The sequence below is a fragment of the Scheffersomyces coipomensis genome, assembly GCF_036884675.1.
Source record: "Scheffersomyces coipomensis strain NRRL Y-17651 chromosome Unknown DFJ63scaffold_2, whole genome shotgun sequence".
NCBI lineage: Eukaryota > Fungi > Ascomycota > Pichiomycetes > Serinales > Debaryomycetaceae > Scheffersomyces > Scheffersomyces coipomensis.
In genome coordinates this window covers 2,196,081-2,215,450 of record NW_027042893.1, presented here as the reverse complement: position 1 = coordinate 2,215,450, position 19,370 = coordinate 2,196,081, and the positions used below count along the sequence as shown (strand labels likewise).

The following is a 19,370-nucleotide window of genomic DNA, read 5'->3' as shown; positions in this document are numbered from 1 at the left end:
ATAAATAAAATTGATCTCATATTTTTTGCGTACTTTTCTTATTTAGGAAAATCTTCCTTCTCAAAAATTTAATTTTTGTTAACAAAAGCGGTTTATCAAAAAATGATGATAAAAATTGAAAAAGGCAGCCAAAGGGTTTTATCAACTATAAATCAATCAATTGTATCATATACACCAATCAATACCATCAATATATCAAGCCAATCATCACAGGAATTGGTCAAATAAAAACTTCACCTTCTTCAATTGTAGATGACACAACCCATATAGACTTTAATATTAACAATCACATAAATCATGCAACATCCCCGAATATTCAATTCACAGTCGAATCCACGATCGAAGAACCAACCATCAACCAATCTAACCAATACGCAACAAGGATCACCCTCGATTCTGTCACCACCTGCTTCAATCATGAATCCACCTTTAAGTAGAGCTCAACAAATGAGTGCCAATCAAGCAAGCTTAACTATTGGATCATCTGCTTCAATCATTTCTGGAACTGGTTCAACTACTATTTCTTCACCTTCAAACTTTATGAATCGAAATATTGGAAGCACAATAACTATAGGAAGGAAGGATAATTCAAATCAACATGATATTCATAGAACTCCAAATCTTAGTATGCGAACAAGTTTACCTTTGAACCATTCAATATCAGCTTTAAATATAAATAGTGGAAATAATTCGGTAAAGGATGAACCAATAGTTGCCCAGAATAGAGATCCAATACAATTAACTGTATGGTTTCATGAACTTAGATCATCAGAAGAAGATGTTATCATCGACTCAAATGCTCTCCCTGGTGGAGTTAGAAATGGTCAACTTTATGAATTACAACTGTTGGAATCTGAAAGTTCAAAGAAATTATTATTCATCATTAATAATAGAAATTTAAGAGATAGACCTGAAGAAAGTACATCTACCAATAGCAATAATAACACTGGATCATCATTACTCAATCAACTTGATTCTCCCCAATTAGAACCAGTCAATTTAAAATCAAAATTACAGATCTCATTGATATCATCTTTACAAAGATTAATGGATTTACCTCCTAGAAGTTTAGTTCAAATCAAACAAATATTAGACCCTAAATTAGCTGAAGTCGATTCAGTTGAAATATTCATTAAAGATGTAAACTTATCTCGTGATTCAATGTGGAATTTCTCATCAACTTTAGTTAATACTTGTACATATGTTGATAAACGATTAATCTTTTTACAAAATCGTTGTGGGACAGTTAAAGCCATATATAAACGCGGTAAACGAATATTCTCAGGATATATCACTGAATCAACCAAGATTATATTCCGTTCAGAAAGTGCTAAATTAACTTTATTAGTTCAATTATCACGAGAAATGTGGGATTTTGAAGAGAATGGTGAAATCATCTTTCATAAACTTGTTAATAATTTATTTCCCAAGATTTTCAAACGTTGGAGAGATAAACAAACACATCATTCCATTACCATTGTATTATTTACAAGTGTTGATTTAACTGATATACCGTGGATGACATTAAATCAAGGTGAAAGACCGAACAACAGAAGAGATTATTATAGAGTAGTGGTTGATCAAGTTAATCTCACCCAATGGGATAAAATCATGGCTAATTTAAGATTAGAGTTTGCTAATTTTAAACGAGATATAATGTTAGAACAATCAGATAATCTGGGTTATATCTTAGAAGGTGAACCATTGCCTTCCGTCAAGGGGAATTTACTTGAAGCTATAAATTTAGCAACTTCCATGAGTTGTAGTAGGTTTGTTAATACTGATTTAAAACATTCTTTGAACCATTTAATGGTAGTTACACCGGGTACAGGATTATTTGATGTTGATTATCAACTCTTGGTTGAAACTTCTAAAAAGCTCTCAAGCATAGATAGTGGATTGGATATTATTTGTTTAAGTCAACCACCATTACATATTGTTCCATTATTTAGATATAATAAAAATGGAGCAATTGGTCATTGTGTACCAACCTGGTGTGATATTTCATTCTTTAAAGATTCAAATCGAATTTCAAATCAATGGATGCCAAGATGTAAGATTTATGAATTACAAATGATGGGAGTTATGGAAAATAATAGAAATGATGTTAGAATAGAAAGATTTCAAACTTCAACCACTGCTTCAAAGACATTATTAGAAATTATGGATGATTATGATAACAATGCATTCCAAAAGATAAATCGACAAAGGTTATTAGATAGTGATAATCTTTCCAATTTTGAAATTAAAAATAAATCAAAGATTGATAAGGTTAAAAAGCCACGAATCACTCCCTTAAAGAATGCTCAGGCAACATTATCGTTGATCTTTAATGCTAGGACCACGTTGTTGCCCACCACACAAGCTTCTTCTTCGACCATATCTTCAGCATTGGGTACAGTAACTCATACCAGTAATGAAACATCGGCTCTTTCTAAATTGTATACTATAAATAAGAACGTGGATGATAGAACTATAGCACCACCTTCAAGAAGTATTACCCCTATATCAGCTACAATTAGAAGCTTTGATAGTTTTGGTGGTTCCAAAGAATCAAAAGCCAGACCGATTATGATAGAGAAAGATAGTCATAGACATTCAACCACATCCTCCATTAAAAACAAACATCATAAACAACCGAAGAGACGTAGTCAAAGTAAAGGCTCAAATGGTAATTTAAGCTCTTCTCAAGAGTTAGAAAAGGCAACTGATTTATTCTGGACAGAAATTTCTAATCCATCAAAGGATTTAAATGCTGAAACTATTATTCATGCTAAAGTTAGTAGATGGTCCAATGTATTTCCAACTCAAGTTAAACGGAAAATCATTAAATGGAAATCATTTGGATCTCCAGCTGCTTTACCAATCACTACTCTTTTATTCCCTACTGCTAATCAGTTAGAAACGGAATATACTTTCCAAATTTACTCCGTCATGTTGAATGATGAGAATTATTTGGAATTAAGAACAACCCATGAATTAATGAGAGAAATGATTCAATTACGTTTATTACTTGGATTCCAGATTTGTTTTGGTGATGTGGTAAAGAAAGTTGAAGCAGAAAGAAAAACTGGGGGTAGTGCTGAAAGTTTAATCAAATACTTCCCTGCTCACGGTGATAGTCTTGGAGCTCGAATCTATATGAGTTTAGAGAATGAAATTCATCGAATTCATTGTGATTATAATGGAAATCTAAATGTTCAACTTTATAGACGTACTGAAAATACAGAAGAGAACAATAAAATCCATTTAGGTCCTAATAGAGTCACTCCATACTTCCCATTAATCAGAACAAGATACGTGGATGAGTATTCAAATGCTAGGATGGATTGTATCAATCTGAAACCACAAACTTATAATTGGAATCAATTTGATCAATTCTTGGCAGGATTTGAAGATGCCATGCCGGAATCAAATAAAGAATTCTTCAAGATGAAGTTCGTTATCATGCCCGCTCCTATTTCCAAGAATTCATTTTTTATAAGTAATGAAAGCCTTAGTGATGAAGAAATTCGGGTGGAAGGACTTCGTAAATTGATTGCTTTAATTGAAAAGGGTAGATATATTAAACGGGAAGACCAGATCAAGAAAAAGAAACAACAAGAACCGATACCGGAGGTTGTTTTCTATACCGGTAACTTATATGATTTCCTTAATGAAGAAGCTGAGAATCATGATATAACTGGAAATCAACCACCGTTAATGATTCCTGAAAATATGAGATTTAATAAGAGTATTAAGCTTTCTGATTTAGCCCAAGAATTACAAAGTCCAACTGGTTTGAAATTAGTAGATAGAACTTGGCATTTCAAACAACATTTGCATTGTTTCTTAGGAACTGAAATTGTATCTTGGTTATTAGAATGTTTTGAAGATATCGATACTAGAGAAGAAGCAACTGCTTATGGACAAAGTTTGATGAATAAGAAATTATTCAAGCATGTTGAACTGAGACATGGACTTTTAGATGGTTATTACTTTTATGAATTTGAAGATGAATTCATTGATAAAACTTATAAAGAATCTCAAACAGCAGGTTCAGGTTGGTTTGCTAAGAAAGTAATACCTACCCCTGCTGCTGTTCCAGAAAGAAACAATAGTGGTTCAAACACTCCAATACCAGGTACTCCAACCTATACTAGGAACAATTCCGATGCAGAATCTACTTCATCACCTAATGTTCCGGAAAATCTTGATTTAAGAGTTGTGACTTCTAGTAATTTGGTAGCGAATGAATCTTCTGAAGTTTCCTCTATGAGTGGATCTTTAACTCATGGTAAAAAGAGAAAGAAGTTTATTTTAAGTAAGTCTATCAAATTTAATGTTGATCCTTTGAATAAATCATATAGACCTGAAATTATTACGGTCCATTATGATAGGGTTCATAATCCTGAACATTGTTATCATATAAGATTACAATGGTTAAATGCATCTAGTAAATTTATTGATGAGACTATTACTACATGGTCAAGATTATGTGATAGACATGGTCTAAAATTGGTTGAAACTCCATGGAAGGAACTTTGTACCATTCCTCAAATAAATCCATTCCATTCATTTGTAGAAATGAAATTTGTGATAAATCCATGGTTAGATGATGAATTCATTGATCCAAGAATCATTAAGATTAATAAATTTTATTATCATTTCTATTTCTTAAAGAAATGTGAATTTTTATTAGATAATAGAGCTTCATTATTTTTCCAAAGAGAAAATATTGATATTTCATATAGTTGGGGTAAACCAACTTTCCAATATGCTCAATATATTCATAAAACAGGTAGTTATATTGTCGAATTAAGAGATAATGGAGATTTCTTTGTGGCTCCTAATAATATTCATGTGATTAGAAACAATACTAATTTAAGTAATTTACCAGATAATGATAAATCAAACAATTTAGATTCTCAAACCATCATGTTGAATTTCAGATCAGCGTGTCAAGATGTTGAGTTCTTAAAGTCTTTGTTTAGAGAAGCAAAAGAAGTTTGGAGAGAAGAATTCCTGGCCGAAGTATTACCAGCCGATCTTAATGAAATTTAAATAAACAGGGTCTTTATGTATTATTATATAAATATAAAAGTTGTATAAGTTATAGACGTTTTTTCTAATGATATAATTAATTGGCGATTCTCTCAGCAATCTTAATAGTATCGGCAAGAACACCATGAGCAGTAATTTCAGCACCGGCACCAGCACCTTGAATAATTAATGGATTAACGTATCTTTCAGTTTTAATGGAGACAACATTATCACTACCTTTTAAAGAAGCAAAAGGATGATCGAAAGCATACTTACCAATACCAACTGATACTTTATTAGATTTTAAATCAACTTGACCAACAAATCTTAAAACTTTACCTTCAGCAAAGGCTTCATCTTTAACTTTTTGAATATCATCATCATATAAAGGTAATTTTTCTAAGAATTCAGCTGCACTTTGAATACCTTCTAATTGTTTTGGAATTAAAGAATCAACTGGGAAAGAAGTTGGAGATTGAACTTCAAGACCTGAGATTCTAGCTAAGATAGTAACTTTTCTAGCTACATCTAACCCATTTAAATCATCTCTTGGATCAGGTTCAGTATAACCGAGTTTTTTAGCAACTTTAACCACATCTGAAAATTTAACATCTGATTTTTCAGTAGTGGAGAATTCATTAAAGATATAAGATAAAGTACCAGAAAAGATTCCTTCAATTTTTTCAACTTTATCACCAGTAGTGATTAAATCTCTTAATGGACCTATAAGAGGTAAAGCAGCACCCACAGTAGCTTCATGATAAACTAACCCAGCGTGAGGTAATTCAGCATTAGAGAAGATTTCCTTCCAAACTGATAAATCTGAGGAAAAGGCCTTTTTATTTGGAGTTGCAATCGAAATACCTTCTTTAATAAAAGTTGGATAATAATCAGCTATGGCAACACTTGAGGTATTATCAACTAAAATGGATGGTTTAGAACCAGCTTTTAAGAATTTAACTAATTCATCAAGGGATAATGTGGCTTGAGTAGCAGCAGTACTCCAATTCGATAAATCAACTGGTTCATATGATTTGGAATATAATGCTTCAGTTGAAGTCTTGGCTAAATATACCACATTGTATTTAATGGATGATTTTAAATTCTTCAATTGTCCAAGGAATGCACCTCCAACAACACCAGATCCAATGATGGCGACGTTAACTGACTTGGTCATCTTATATACTAGTTAATCTATGATTGATTTCATAAAATGTTGAAAAGTTTTGACTCATAAATCGCTGTCTTTTTTTTTTCAGTTGTGGAGTTTGCTTCTACACATTTTTTTGGTGATACCTGTACCGGAGAGATCAAAAAATTTTAAGTGCTGCAAATTAACATTAGCAAACTCTTTTTGCATTATCTATTTAAATCTATAAAATTAAAGATAATCCTATAATGAATGCCATGATGGTTATTATAAATGATATACTACCAGTCGTGGATACTGCGATACTAGCGGAAGGATCTGTATCAGTTCCATTGACTATATAAGTAAAATTATCCAATGGTTGGGGCATAAGATCAAATTCAACTAATCTTTGAAAATCCCATTCTATGGTAGTTTCTGTTTTAAAACACCAAAATATCCATCCATTACTATATCTATTATATTGATCGATTTGCATTTCTATAAATTTCCTCGTATTAACTTTTTGACGATCAGTCCATTTTGCATAATTATTAATTTGAGCACAACTACCAATTTTAGTCATATTATAAGGAGGTTGACCCGCATATCTTGAACCTAATCCAACCCCATTTAACCATGGTGTACAATCTGTTAAAGCTGCTGACCATTCACCAACTACTGCAGGATGACTGGTTAATTCATTATCTATGGATTGAGCATAATTTTTAATATTTTCTAAATGAACAGTTATATTTGAATCAACCACTGAACCAAAAACTTCATAATGATGATGATCAATAAGAATATTATAAAGTTCAATTCCAGTTTGATTACTTGCTTTAGTTTGATTTTGAAATTGACTTGAGTTGGTATATATTGATCCACTATCCATAAAATAATCATAATAACCAATTGGTTGAAATCCATCTTGAAATACAATGGTATTATTTAAAGTTTGAATTTCTCTTGCATCAACATAAGTTTGTTTATAAAATTGAAGTAATTTCGTCATATTTAATGAAGGAGTATAAGGTTCATTTACAACTTCAATACCAAGAATAGTATCATTATATTCAAGAGCATAATCACCGGTACCATATTTATCATAAATTTCATTTAAAACTTGATAAGTAACATTAAGATATTCTGTTTTATTAAACCAACCAGGATATCCAATATCTCTAAAGCCTGAATTATCAAACCCATTTTGAGATCCTGGTGTACCATGTAAATCAATCCAAACTTTTAAATCATTATTTTTTGCCCATTCTAAAGCTTTATCTAAATAATCTTGAGCTCCCATAACATAAGGATCATCATCTAATTTTTGAAATGCCCAATATCCAATTGGGATTCTTACCATATTTAATCCATATTGTTTAATCAATTCGAAATCAGTTTCATTATAAAATGTATCCCAATGTTGAGTTAATCTAATTAAAGCTTCATCTTCTCCAAGATATTGACAATAATGATATTCATCCACAGGTATATCAGCTGCCGTAGTATTTGAAGTTGAATTAAACGCTAAGAATAACGAAGGTGTGATATAAGGTTCCAATACTAACCATCCTCCCAAAGCTATACCTTTATATTGAAAATTATTTGAATTATATTGGGATTGAATAATCAGATTGTTGCTGTATATAGCCGCCCTTATACAATTGATATAAAACGATAATATAACCACTAAACGAAAGAATAGAAAGACCAAGTTCATATTATCTTCATCAATTATATCTGTTCAATTGATTTTAGAACATACAACTTCTAATAGCATCCAATAAACAAGTTGGTTGATTGATAGAATTAAGGTGTGTTGTCAAAAAATTGTTTTGATTTTGAGGTTGGTTAAAATTTTTTGGTACCTTAAAATTATTTATGCGAGCAATTTATATATAGTTAATAGTTATTTATATACTGAAAGTGGACGAATTGGATTCTAATTATATAGAAAGAAAGTGTATTAAATATTATGTACAATAAAAAGGGTTAAAAGGGCTTTTTTCAAATGATTTCAAAACGTGGAATGGTGATATTAATAGTAACAGTAGATATCATTAAACGTAACATGAGTGACAAATCTAATCTAAATCAGCTTCAGATGGTTTAGATTCTGGAACAGCAGAAGCAGAATCAGAGCCTAAGATATTGGCCACAGATGCTGGAGGATTAATAGAAATCATCATTACCACAAGTTCATAAACATCTTCTGGAACTGATCTTTGATAAATACCTAATATATCAGTAGGATTTGGATAAACAGCTAAAGCTTTATAGAAACAAAGAGCAGCTTCAATCTTGGTGGCTTCTTTAATGGCCAATTGTTCACCTAAAGCAACTTGTTGCATGAAGAAAGATTCCTTTTCTTCAATTTCAGTTGGTAATGGATTTGATGCTAAATCTTCTTCAAGAGCCTTTTTAACAGCATCAACTTTTAATTGTTTACCTTGTTCAGCTAATTGTTCTGATTTTTTCTTTTGAGCATTAGCCTTCTTCCTTAATGATTTTCTAAATTCAGCTGAATTTCTTCTTTGATAATCAAAATATACAGCATATCCGACAACTGCTGTAGCAATGACGGCGGTGATGGTGAAGGCTCTACTACTCATGACAACTTTTTTTTATAATTTCTTCTATGAATTCTATACTTGTGAATAAATGGATACAATCTTTTTGAATAGTTATACCACCACTTTAATTAAAAGAACCTTATTGAATTATAAAATGAATTATACTAGTTAATTATATAGCTATAGCTTTCAATAAGTTGTAACTCTCTTTTGATCCCGGTGAAAAAATTTCAACCCAAAAAAAAAATAGCAAAATAACATCATGTGATATTTGATCACATGAGAAGTCATGTTACTTTAATCATGTGATATATTATTCTCAATTAATTTGATTGGGCAAAAAGCCCAAAGCAAAAGAAAAATTATTATGTTTGTAAAAACCTACTATAGTGAAGGTTTTCAAGTTGATTTCAATACAAAGATAGATATTCATTGAGTAAAGATCATGTCTGAGCCAGTTGAAGTGACTGAGTCAGCAGTTTCATATCCTGATTCAACCCATAAATGGCCAACTCCATTCGTTAACTTAGCCAATGCCAGTGCTTATCCTCCTTGGAAACCAATAGATACAAAGAAAGAAACTCTTCAAATATTTAAATTTGGTTTCTATTCCACGGTTGGTGCTTATGCTTGGTTATATTTATGGAAAAGAACCACCTTCAAAATCGAATTACCTTTAACGGTAGTGGGTTTTTTCACTGTTACAACTGCTGCAAGAGGTATAGTTACAAATTTAAGAGAAACCAATGATGGTTGGAATACTTTCTGGGCTATTGGTGCAGGTAACTTGGCTTGTTTAACCGTTGGTTTCAAATCAATGCCACCTAAACATAAGATTCTATCTGGTTTCGGTGGAGCTGCTTTAGCTGCTTTACTTGATCATGCTCGTTGGGCTCAATCTCCAAGTTCTGCAGGTCAAGATTTTAAATTCTTAGAAGCTAATACTGATACTGAAGTTGAAAAACAACAATTTTGGGATGTTTGGAAGAGAAGACCTTTGTCACAAACTGTGGAAAGTTTAGGAGTTGGTCGTGGTATCTTTAAACCATGAGATCAATTACAAAATCATACCATACCATACATAAATTTATCATTCCTTCATCATCATCATAATGTTGTCCATGTCACCCATGTCCAATTTATTCATTCATACATTATTACTTTCTTCATTTTTACATTATTATACATATATAGCATTGAGTATTCTTTTTTTTTATTTGTTTATTATTAACATTATTTATATAAACTTCTACAAATAAATAAAAAATTTTAACAAATTACAATGAAACAGGATAAAACAAACAAAATCAAAATCTATGTACAGAAAAAACAGAATAAATGAATTGAATTGAATTGAAAATGAAACAGAACAGAATGAACTACTTTTAAACCATTTTATAAGGATAATCTAAAGCTTTATTTTTCTTTAATTTCCATAATTTCTTCTTTCTCTTTGTAACAATATGTTCAGCAAATACATCATCACAATATTTCTTTTTAAATTCTCTAATAAAAGTTGGATCCCATAATTCACTTGCAATACCTAAATCTTTACAACATCTCATTAAGGCATTACTCTTACATCCTTCCAAGGCAGTGGTGATTTTCTCTTCTCCTCCAAAATAATCTTGTTCACCTCTGGCCACACTAACTAATCTACCATGACAAATTAAAGCATATTCTCGACTGATTTGTTTTGGAGTCACAAGAGTTTCAGTACGTGGAGCTAAACCCCAACCTCCTGGTCCAAATGCTCGATTCAAAACTCGTCTATATTTAATTTCCGGTAAATAAATTAATCCATCAGGAGTAATTTCAACATCTTCAACAGGTAAGGGAGCTAATAACACATCGGCCACATCACGAGGGAATGGATTGGAACCTAATCCAAAGAATGAATCAGACCAATCGATAGGTCCATCGTTTGGATTAGCATTTGAAATTACGGTAGGACCATCATGTAAGGAAAGTGGAGATGAACTTGGTTCATCAATAGCATCAAATCCTTCATCTTCCATTAAACCAACATCTTCACTACCACTTGACTCTTTAGCTACTGATGTAGTTGATTTTGAATAGGATGGTCTGGATGTAGCTGTGGTAGTTCTAGGTTTGGCAGTAGTAGTGGCACCAACCTTAACGTATTTTGGAGACGCGACAGAAGCATAATAACGAGGTGATATCCTTAAAGAATTAATCACTTCAAACCTCTGTCTCGCTAATATATTGTTCATATATCTCAATGACATCCTGATTAATGTATTGTATGTATATGAGTTGTAGATATTCAAAGTTGTTACTGGTAATTCAAATTTAACTTATCACTTTATAATTTTTGCTTGTCCCTCCCCCTCGCGGCTGGTTTAAATTTTCGTTAAACATCGCTACCAGATATCTATATGAAAGAAGAGAGCAAGTTATCTACAAGCCAAAAGATAATTAAATGATATATATAATTACAATGCAACTAGGATAACAAGTGGGTGGGCCTATTAATATACATAATTTTGGGGGCTGGAGGCTGGGGGTATTAACTTTTTGATTTTCATGGCATTGCTTCTATAATTCCTGCAAGTTTTACTTTATCTGATTCTCCTAATTCTTCTTGCGGTTCTCCATCAGATTCTTCACCTTCGCTTTGCTGTTGGGTTTCTTCAATAGGTTGAGCTTGTTTTTGAGAATCAACTTCTTCAACAGACTCTGGTTCAGCTGGTTGTGCTTGGGGTGGAGGTGGTGAAACATGGATAACATCAATATCTTCATCCACATGTTCAGCTTTATATTTGGTTGATAAAAGTTCCTTATGTTTAAATCTATCAAAATATTCAAAATCATATAATGATTTTCTTAACGGCTTCCCCATTTTAAATTTTGATGTTAAATCATGATAAGCTTTATTATTAGTGAAATCTTGCAAGGAATATCTTAAACTATAATCTAACATTAATTGTTTTTCAATCTCATGGAAATTAGTTAATTTATGAGTTAAATAATATTCAATTAAAATTTGATCATTCCTTTCTAATAACTTTAACTTATCTTTAAGTTTTAATCTTCTGATTAATTTCGAAAATTCTTGAACTTTAACTTTACCCTTTTTATCAAGAATAACTTCTTGTTTTGTCTTTTTACTAAATAATGGTAACAAATATTTTTCATGAATCCATAATCTTAATATGGGGACATAATAATAACCTTGGTAATGGAAGGCAGTGGTACCATGAGAATATTCGTGATTCAACATAGCCATGATATCATTAGGAACATAAACTGGAACTCCACCAATCATAGAATATCTTAATGGATTTATTTTTTCGAATGTTGACCAATGTTTTCTTCTATCCATATATAATTCCACTGATTCACCTTTTAAATTCTTATGTCTTATATAACTATCATATTCAGGAGGGGGGATTTCATTGTTCTTACCAATACCTGTTATATCGATATAAGTACCAGTATCAATGTCAATAAATCGGGCATCAATATGATTATCTTTAACAGCTTGATCACGATGATGAATAAAACTTGAACAATCAATGAAAAATTTCCCAAATCCTTCATTGACATCTTCAATGACTAAAGTTTGATTATAGTTCTTCGATAATCGATTTAATTCACTCGTTGGCATTTGAATATCAATATCAACATCAAAAGGAAACATTAATCCATCCCAATACCAACTTAATAAAGGACCATGAGCAATCCAACTTATGATCGCTTTTTCAGCAGCAAACTTAAACCAATTTCTTAATAACCGATCTAATATAATTTGTTCTCTGATTTCCAATTGATTAGCAGTCCAACTTTCATCTTTGATGTATCTTAAAGCCCCATTGAAAAATCTCCATTCATAATGCCAACCTGCATCTTGATTATTTTTATTCTTCAATAATGTACTTAATTTATAATAGGTTGGTTCTTCGTCATTTGGAATCAGATTGGCATATTTCAACCCTTGATAATGATTTAATTCATGTCTAGTCAAGGAGTTTTCTTTCAAAATTTGATGATCGAATTTTAATTCATTGGTATAACTTAATTGTAATTTTTCTAATCTATCTTCGTATTCATCGATTTGTTGATCTATTTGTTCTTGTTTATAATTGAATGATTCATGATTTAAAAAGATCTCTCGACTTGAATTTGATGATGATTCATCTTTAATATATTTTCTCATACCATATATATCATCATTAGAATCTAATGGTCTTGGAGGGATGTTGTTGATCAATGAATTGAATTCATCTAAAGGATTTAAATGAATTTGATTTATATTCTCGATGTTATTGAAATCAATCTTCTTTCTTTTTAAATATTCTTTAAGCATATCAGTATGATGAATTCTCTTTGAATCGGGTAATATTTGTGCTTCATAAGTTCCTGATTTAGATAAGAATATAATATTTAAAGGATTATGTTGGAACACTAATAAATGAGCTTTACCTTGCATCATAACTTGTTCATGAGGTGCTTTATTCATAGGACTTGTCTTGACTAAGAATCCTGGTAACATTTCTTTAGGTAATGGTAATTTTGAAATTTCTTCATCACTAGCATCCATCAAGTTTTGACAGAAATGAGGATATTTGGTTGGTTTATTGATTTTGGATTGTAACCACGTACAATCTAATCTTTCATCATATGGCTTGGCTAATTCTGAATTTAACATGGTTAAGTCTACCCAATCTGACCAGCTGAAAGGTAATTGAACCAAATTATCATTTGATTTTAAATTTTGAGGGTTTTTAATTGATATTTGTGATCTTAAACTTTCTAAATATAATGATAAAGTAAATCTTGGATCATAAAATAATTGAGGACTATTTACCCAAGTGGTAGGATGATTTTCGGTAGGGGGCAAGAAATGATTTGGATCTATGATTACTTCATGATGGGTGTGAAGAGTATCAGCTAACCAGTAAGGATGGTTTGAGTCATTAATATCGTTATTGTCTATAGTTTTTGATATATTATTTAATAAGTAACTTATCTTTTGTAGTGGTGATGATAATTTATTATAATCGACATTATCAGGATAACTGACTTGATCATCAGTTTTATAGTTTATAGATGATGAATGGATGAGAGCTTTTATCCTCAACCTAGTTTCTTGGACTGAATAGACCCGTATAAAGTATAATACATTTATGATTAAAGCAAAAGCAAAAGCATATCTTATCAATCTATGATACCTTACCTTTTCTATCATGATAAATACAGGGTGTATATGTGAACAGTCGTCTTAAGTTATGCTTATCCTTAGATAGAAGATAACTTAATCGTCAAGATGAGATGCTTCAATGTTTATATGACTTTGATCTGCTCGGAAAGAATGGTAAAACTGGTTGTCAATGAACCAAATAATGAAAAAAAGTAAACTACCTATAACAACCCCCTTTAAAACTACCGGCAGTGTAACAAATGATATGATCTATGGAAGAATGGTTTAAATGCCTACCAACTTGACACTAGATCTCAGGTACGTTCAGATCTGTGCCTCTATACCAGTTTTGTACACAGAACTATAAAATTAGTGGTGGTTATAAAAATTTTATTATGGTTATTATATACCGGATTTGAAGTACAATTTCCGAACCGGTTACCGACTGTCGCTAATTTCATTATCTATGACATCACACATAGTGAAAATTTTTACTGCTAACAATGGCCAATCAATGGGAGCATATATGTAAGGACATTTGATTTTATTGAACTGATATGTATTCATATAAGTTAAGTAATACTTGTCATTATATATTCAGCATTAGAAGAGATGGTTAAAAAGTAAATGGTAATGGTAGTTGCAACTCCAAAGAGATTTGACAAAGTTTATATTATGCTTCCACAGTGACTTCATATCATTAGAAACTAATTAATTTGCATAAACACCCATATAATTACACTTTGTTCTTTTTGTACGGCTCGGTTCTGCGTTGCTCCGCCCGTTACGCCGTTCGCCCATTTATTATAACTTGGTTATATATTAACTATATGTATACTTACCCCTCCTTACAAGTATGTTAAACCGTATCGAACGTTCAGCTGATGCTGCTATGGAACTTGGTATATATAATGATATCCCCTGTCTCTTTAAATTTTTGTATGTAAAATGGTTTGTAGCCACAAAAGAGCAACACAGCAGAGCCGCAAAAAAATCAGATTGCAAACTGTAATCAACTTTTAATATGATGATGCCTTGGTCTATCAATATTCTCATAATTAAACAAAGCACGTCTTAATGGTGTTTGGAACTTGAAGTTCGATGTGAAGCGATGATATTCTTCATTGTTTGTTATCTCACTATTAGATTTTTGATCTTTAATTTGATCTATTCTGAAATTATCAGTATTAAAAGTAACCACATTAAATAAATAACTTAATTCTTGATGATGTAATTCTGTAACTTGTTTGGTTAAATAATATTCCAATAAGACGTTCTCGTCACTTTCTAATAACTTCAAGATCTTTTCATCATCAAAGTTATTCTTAAGATATTTGATAAACTTTTCAATATTAACATCTCCTTTATGATTTATTTGTTTGGCTAATGCTTTGGTCTTATACGTCTTATCTCCTTTTACTTTCTTAACTTTCTCATCCTTTTGATAAGTGAACTTTTTAGTTTCTTCTTTAGTAAATAATGGTAAAAGTTTATCCTTATGAATCCATAAATGTAAAGCATCAATATAGAAATATCCATCATATTCATAACTATCCATACCAACTTGATATTCATCTTCAAGGATATCAATTACTTTATTGGGGATATAAGTTGGTACACCACTAATCATAGAAAGTCTTAAGGGTATTAATTCATCATAAGAGTAGAAATGTAAATTACGACAATTATAAATCGGTAATTTATTCAATTCTTGTTTGGATAATTCTGGAGATTTTCCATCATTATTTTCGGGTTCAGGTTGAGGTTGAACTTGCTTCTGTTTAAATGCTTCTATTATATCATTATATTTTTTGGGTTTCTTTTCTTCACTGGTACTTACACCAGTAATATCTATGAAAGAACCTGTATCAATATCAATGAATCTGGCATCAATATGATTCTCCTTATATGATTTACCACGATGATGAATGAAATGAGAACAATCAATTAAATATTTCCCAAATCCTTCTGTAACATCTTCTACTATTAAAGTTTGATTATAATTTTTGGAAAATCGGATTAATTCTTGCATTGGCATTTGAATATCAATATCTTCATCAAAGGGGAACATTAATCCATCCCAATACCAACTTAATAATGGACCATGAGCAATCCAACTTACAATTCCCTTTTCATTAGCAAATCTAAACCAATTTCTTAGCATTCGATCAAGCAAAACTGTTTCACGGATAAGTAATTCTTGTTGATTCCAATCTTGTTTAAGATATCTTAAGGCACCATTAAAGAACTTCCATTCATAATGCCATCCTGCATCATGATCATTTTCTTCATTCCCAAAGTTTAGTCTTGCCATTCTGAAATAAGTTTCTTCTTTCTTAGGGACGAAATTAGTTGAATATTTTAATCCATCATAATAGATCTTTTCTTTCCGGGATAATTTTAATTTTTCAATTTCTTCAAGATCAAAGATTAATTCATTACTGGTTAAATCAAATAATTTATTTAATCTCTTTTCGTAAGCTTCAATTTGTTGGTTAACATCTTCAAAACCATATTGGAAAGCAGTTTCTGGAATATGTAGTTCTCGAGATACGGATGGATTAGTAGGATTCATTGCAGTTAACATTCCATATATATCCTCTTCGTGAACAATAACCTTAGGCTTAACCAGTTTCAATAAATCATTAAATTCTTCCACTGGATCCAAAGTTAATTTCGATTGTTGTTCAACATTATGAGATTGCAAAAAGTTATTATACATTTCACCATCAACTATTCTTTGTTTAGTTTCAGAAAGTTTAACTTCATAAACTCCTCCATTTTTATTTAAAAATATAAGATTTAAAGGATTTGCAGCATAAGTTAATAAATGAGATTTCCCTTCTAACATTCGAACTTCGTTTGAAGCTTTATTAGCAGGGGATTTCTTTATAGAAAATCCAGGTATGAATTTAGTAGATGGTAATTGCATTTCAGCAAGATCTTGTTGAGTAATGTCTTCATTATTAAGACAATAATTTGGGTCTCTAGCTGGTATATGATGGACTGCTTTCATATATTGACAATTCTTTCGATGTGATTCATCAGATTTAGTTAATTCTTCATTCAACATGGTTAAATCAACCCAATCACTCCAATGGAATGGTAATACTATCGAGTGTTGATCTTCTTGTGGTTGTTGATTCTGTACTTGAGATTGTCTTTTTATTTCATCAATGTAAACTGATAGAGTGAATCTTGGATCATAGAATAATGCAGGATTATCAATCCATTTATTTTGTAAGAAATCGTCAGGACTAATTTCTAATTGATAATCAGTTAATTGAGTATGAGCTAACCAATATTTTTCATTATTGGTGGCCACTTCATTAAGTTTGAATTTGATTTTATTCTCGGTATTTAAATCGGTATATTCCATACCAGTTGGTACATCATATAGTTTATGAGAAGCACCTATATCCTCGAGAAGATGGTTGTCATTCTTACCGGTAGTTTTGGGTATAAAATTAGAATTACTACTGGAAGTTTTTGATTTTGGTAAATATGCAGATGATGATGATGATGGTGGTTTATAAGGAGTATGATGAAAGAAAGATTTCCTTCGAACTTGATCTCTTTTAGACAATAGCATAGTGAAGACGAACACATTCATCAACGCTATGACTAGTATCGACACTTTTATATACCTTGAAGTGAAAGGGCGCGTGAATCGGAATCCCATAGTTGATGATTATATGTTTGAAATTAGGGGGTAATATAACACAAATGAATCAATAAATAACGATTAAATCAGATTCAATGTTTAATGGTAGTTGGAACTGATTCCAATAATGAAACGAAAAGGGTAGTTACTGTTGTTGATGAAATTTATTTACAACTTTGATGTCTTAGATAAAAAAAATAAAGCCTTGTCTTGGAAAGGACTGATCGGTTTTTTTTCTTCTGAACCCGTTAACGAATGTAGCGATATAACTGCAACCAGTTACACCTTATTATCTAATTGGTATCAACCTATAAGTTAACTATCAACAAATTGAATAAACCAAGTTTAGAATTTACAGTCGATCCAGGGGGAAAAGAGGAGGGAAAACCTAAAAAAACATCAAAAGTTAAGAAACAGAGTTTTGTGGTCGTGAGATCTAGAGACATAAATAAGAGTTTCGGTCGTGGAGTTGAGTTCCGGTCCCTGAAACGAAATTAAATATGCTTAATTAGGAAAGTTATCTCACGACTCTCGTACAAAATGCCCTACCATTTTTCGCTTTCTTTATTATCAGATAACAACCATCTAATTTAAGATTGATTGTTAATTATTAGGGTTATTTTAATATATCCTTTACTTCTTATCTTTTGATTTACGAATTTGTTGATAATTATTATTTTTATTTTATTCATTTTAACCGGTGATATATTACTTTACTCCACCTTCTCATTATTTTAGTATCTGATAAAGATGAACAAACTCCATGTGTAAATAAGGTCAAGCAAGGCTATGTTTTAGAGGCTTTTAAAAAATCAAAACAAGGCTAATTTTAACAACCAGAAAATATTTTTAGAAGTATACTTGATAACAAAATCAAATAAATATCACTATAAATAGACCAAAGAATGTAACTAATATTGACTAAAGAATGAAATTTGTTCAACCAAGGCTCTTTCTTTAGCATATTTAACTATCGGATCTGAAACATCGCCTCGATTAGCAAAACTATGACTTACCCCAGAGTATAAATTAATTTGAAATCGAGCTCCTAATTTAATTAATTCAGCTTCAGTTTGATGTCTTAATTCGACTGTAAAGATCGGATCAATTTCAGCGGCAGATATGATAATCGGTTTAGCAATGGCTTTAACTTCTTCAATTGATACAAATGATGGATGAGCTATAGCTCCCGCATCTAATGGACCATCTTTTGTTAAATTTTGAACAAGATATTTTGCTCCAAAACAATACCCAATAGCACCAAAGAATTTGGGTTTCAAATCCTTTTTAATCGAACTTAAGAATGGATCAACTATAGGAGCTGTAACTTCTGCACTATGTTTACTTAACCATTCTGATAAATCCCCCTTAATAGGATCATTTAAAATAATATCAGGAATTAAAACTTGATATTTATAATTAGATAATTCATCAGCAATTAATTTCCCATTAATATTATTATGACCCATAATATCAGTTAAAATGACAATAATACGATCATTACCATGCTCTTGTCCAACTTGATAAGTATCTAATCCAAATATAGTTTGATTTTTTCCTTTTGGTGTACCCTCGTGTAATGAACCCTTAGTACAACATTCACCTGGAGGATTTGAAGCCATTGTTTATGAATAGTTTGAATTATGATTTATTTACTTAATCAATTAACTTAACGTTCTATTGATATAAATTGAAAGTTACATACTTTTTATATAAATTTGCAATAAATTGAAGGGCAAATGAAGACCGTTCTCCTCATTGTCTGTGAAAAAATATATTCCATTTGTGGCTAAAAAGAACTTCGTAAATATTTGC

The 19,370-nt window shown here is 31.1% G+C and overlaps 9 protein-coding genes across 9 annotated transcripts; 2 read left to right on the top strand and 7 right to left on the bottom strand. All coding sequences in view use genetic code 12, as the record gives it.

Annotated features, from left to right (window-relative positions):
- Positions 1–297: 297 nt before the first annotated feature.
- Positions 298–5,050, top strand: IML1 (Iml1p; the record flags this gene model as incomplete). The annotated part of the gene is made up of 4 exons (XM_064905471.1): positions 298–398; positions 438–637; positions 713–919; positions 989–5,050. 4 exons carry the CDS (start codon positions 298–300, stop codon positions 5,041–5,043), a joined length of 4,563 nt encoding a protein of 1,520 aa, XP_064764121.1. The 3' UTR covers positions 5,044–5,050.
- Positions 5,051–5,081: 31 nt separating this feature from the next.
- HOM6 (homoserine dehydrogenase) lies at positions 5,082–6,297 on the bottom strand. Its single transcript, XM_064909228.1, has one exon. It carries the CDS (start codon positions 6,197–6,199, stop codon positions 5,120–5,122), a length of 1,080 nt encoding a protein of 359 aa, XP_064764120.1. The 5' UTR covers positions 6,200–6,297; the 3' UTR covers positions 5,082–5,119.
- A 98-nt stretch (positions 6,298–6,395) lies between these two features.
- On the bottom strand, positions 6,396–7,874 carry EXG2 (glucan exo-1,3-beta-glucosidase; the record flags this gene model as incomplete). The annotated part of the gene is made up of 1 exon (XM_064905912.1): positions 6,396–7,874. The coding sequence occupies one exon, from the start codon at positions 7,872–7,874 to the stop codon at positions 6,396–6,398; it is 1,479 nt and encodes a 492-aa protein (XP_064764119.1).
- Positions 7,875–8,056: 182 nt separating this feature from the next.
- On the bottom strand, positions 8,057–8,969 carry TOM20 (Tom20p). The gene has a single exon (XM_064909227.1). It carries the CDS (start codon positions 8,764–8,766, stop codon positions 8,239–8,241), a length of 528 nt encoding a protein of 175 aa, XP_064764118.1. The 5' UTR covers positions 8,767–8,969; the 3' UTR covers positions 8,057–8,238.
- A 203-nt stretch (positions 8,970–9,172) lies between these two features.
- Positions 9,173–9,778, top strand: DFJ63DRAFT_334349 (uncharacterized protein; the record flags this gene model as incomplete). The annotated part of the gene is made up of 1 exon (XM_064908021.1): positions 9,173–9,778. One exon carries the CDS (start codon positions 9,173–9,175, stop codon positions 9,776–9,778), a length of 606 nt encoding a protein of 201 aa, XP_064764117.1.
- Positions 9,779–10,112: 334 nt separating this feature from the next.
- MGM101 (Mgm101p) lies at positions 10,113–10,961 on the bottom strand (the record flags this gene model as incomplete). The annotated part of the gene is made up of 1 exon (XM_064905911.1): positions 10,113–10,961. The coding sequence occupies one exon, from the start codon at positions 10,959–10,961 to the stop codon at positions 10,113–10,115; it is 849 nt and encodes a 282-aa protein (XP_064764116.1).
- Positions 10,962–11,272: 311 nt separating this feature from the next.
- On the bottom strand, positions 11,273–13,939 carry DFJ63DRAFT_284264 (LicD family-domain-containing protein; the record flags this gene model as incomplete). Its single annotated transcript, XM_064904786.1, has 1 exon — positions 11,273–13,939. The coding sequence occupies one exon, from the start codon at positions 13,937–13,939 to the stop codon at positions 11,273–11,275; it is 2,667 nt and encodes an 888-aa protein (XP_064764115.1).
- Positions 13,940–14,421: 482 nt separating this feature from the next.
- On the bottom strand, positions 14,422–18,020 carry DFJ63DRAFT_93939 (uncharacterized protein). Its single transcript, XM_064909243.1, has one exon. It carries the CDS (start codon positions 17,571–17,573, stop codon positions 14,904–14,906), a length of 2,670 nt encoding a protein of 889 aa, XP_064764114.1. The 5' UTR covers positions 17,574–18,020; the 3' UTR covers positions 14,422–14,903.
- Positions 18,020–19,313, bottom strand: DFJ63DRAFT_93819 (dienelactone hydrolase). The gene has a single exon (XM_064909226.1). It carries the CDS (start codon positions 19,175–19,177, stop codon positions 18,467–18,469), a length of 711 nt encoding a protein of 236 aa, XP_064764113.1. The 5' UTR covers positions 19,178–19,313; the 3' UTR covers positions 18,020–18,466.
- Between the last annotated feature and the right edge of the window lie 57 nt (positions 19,314–19,370).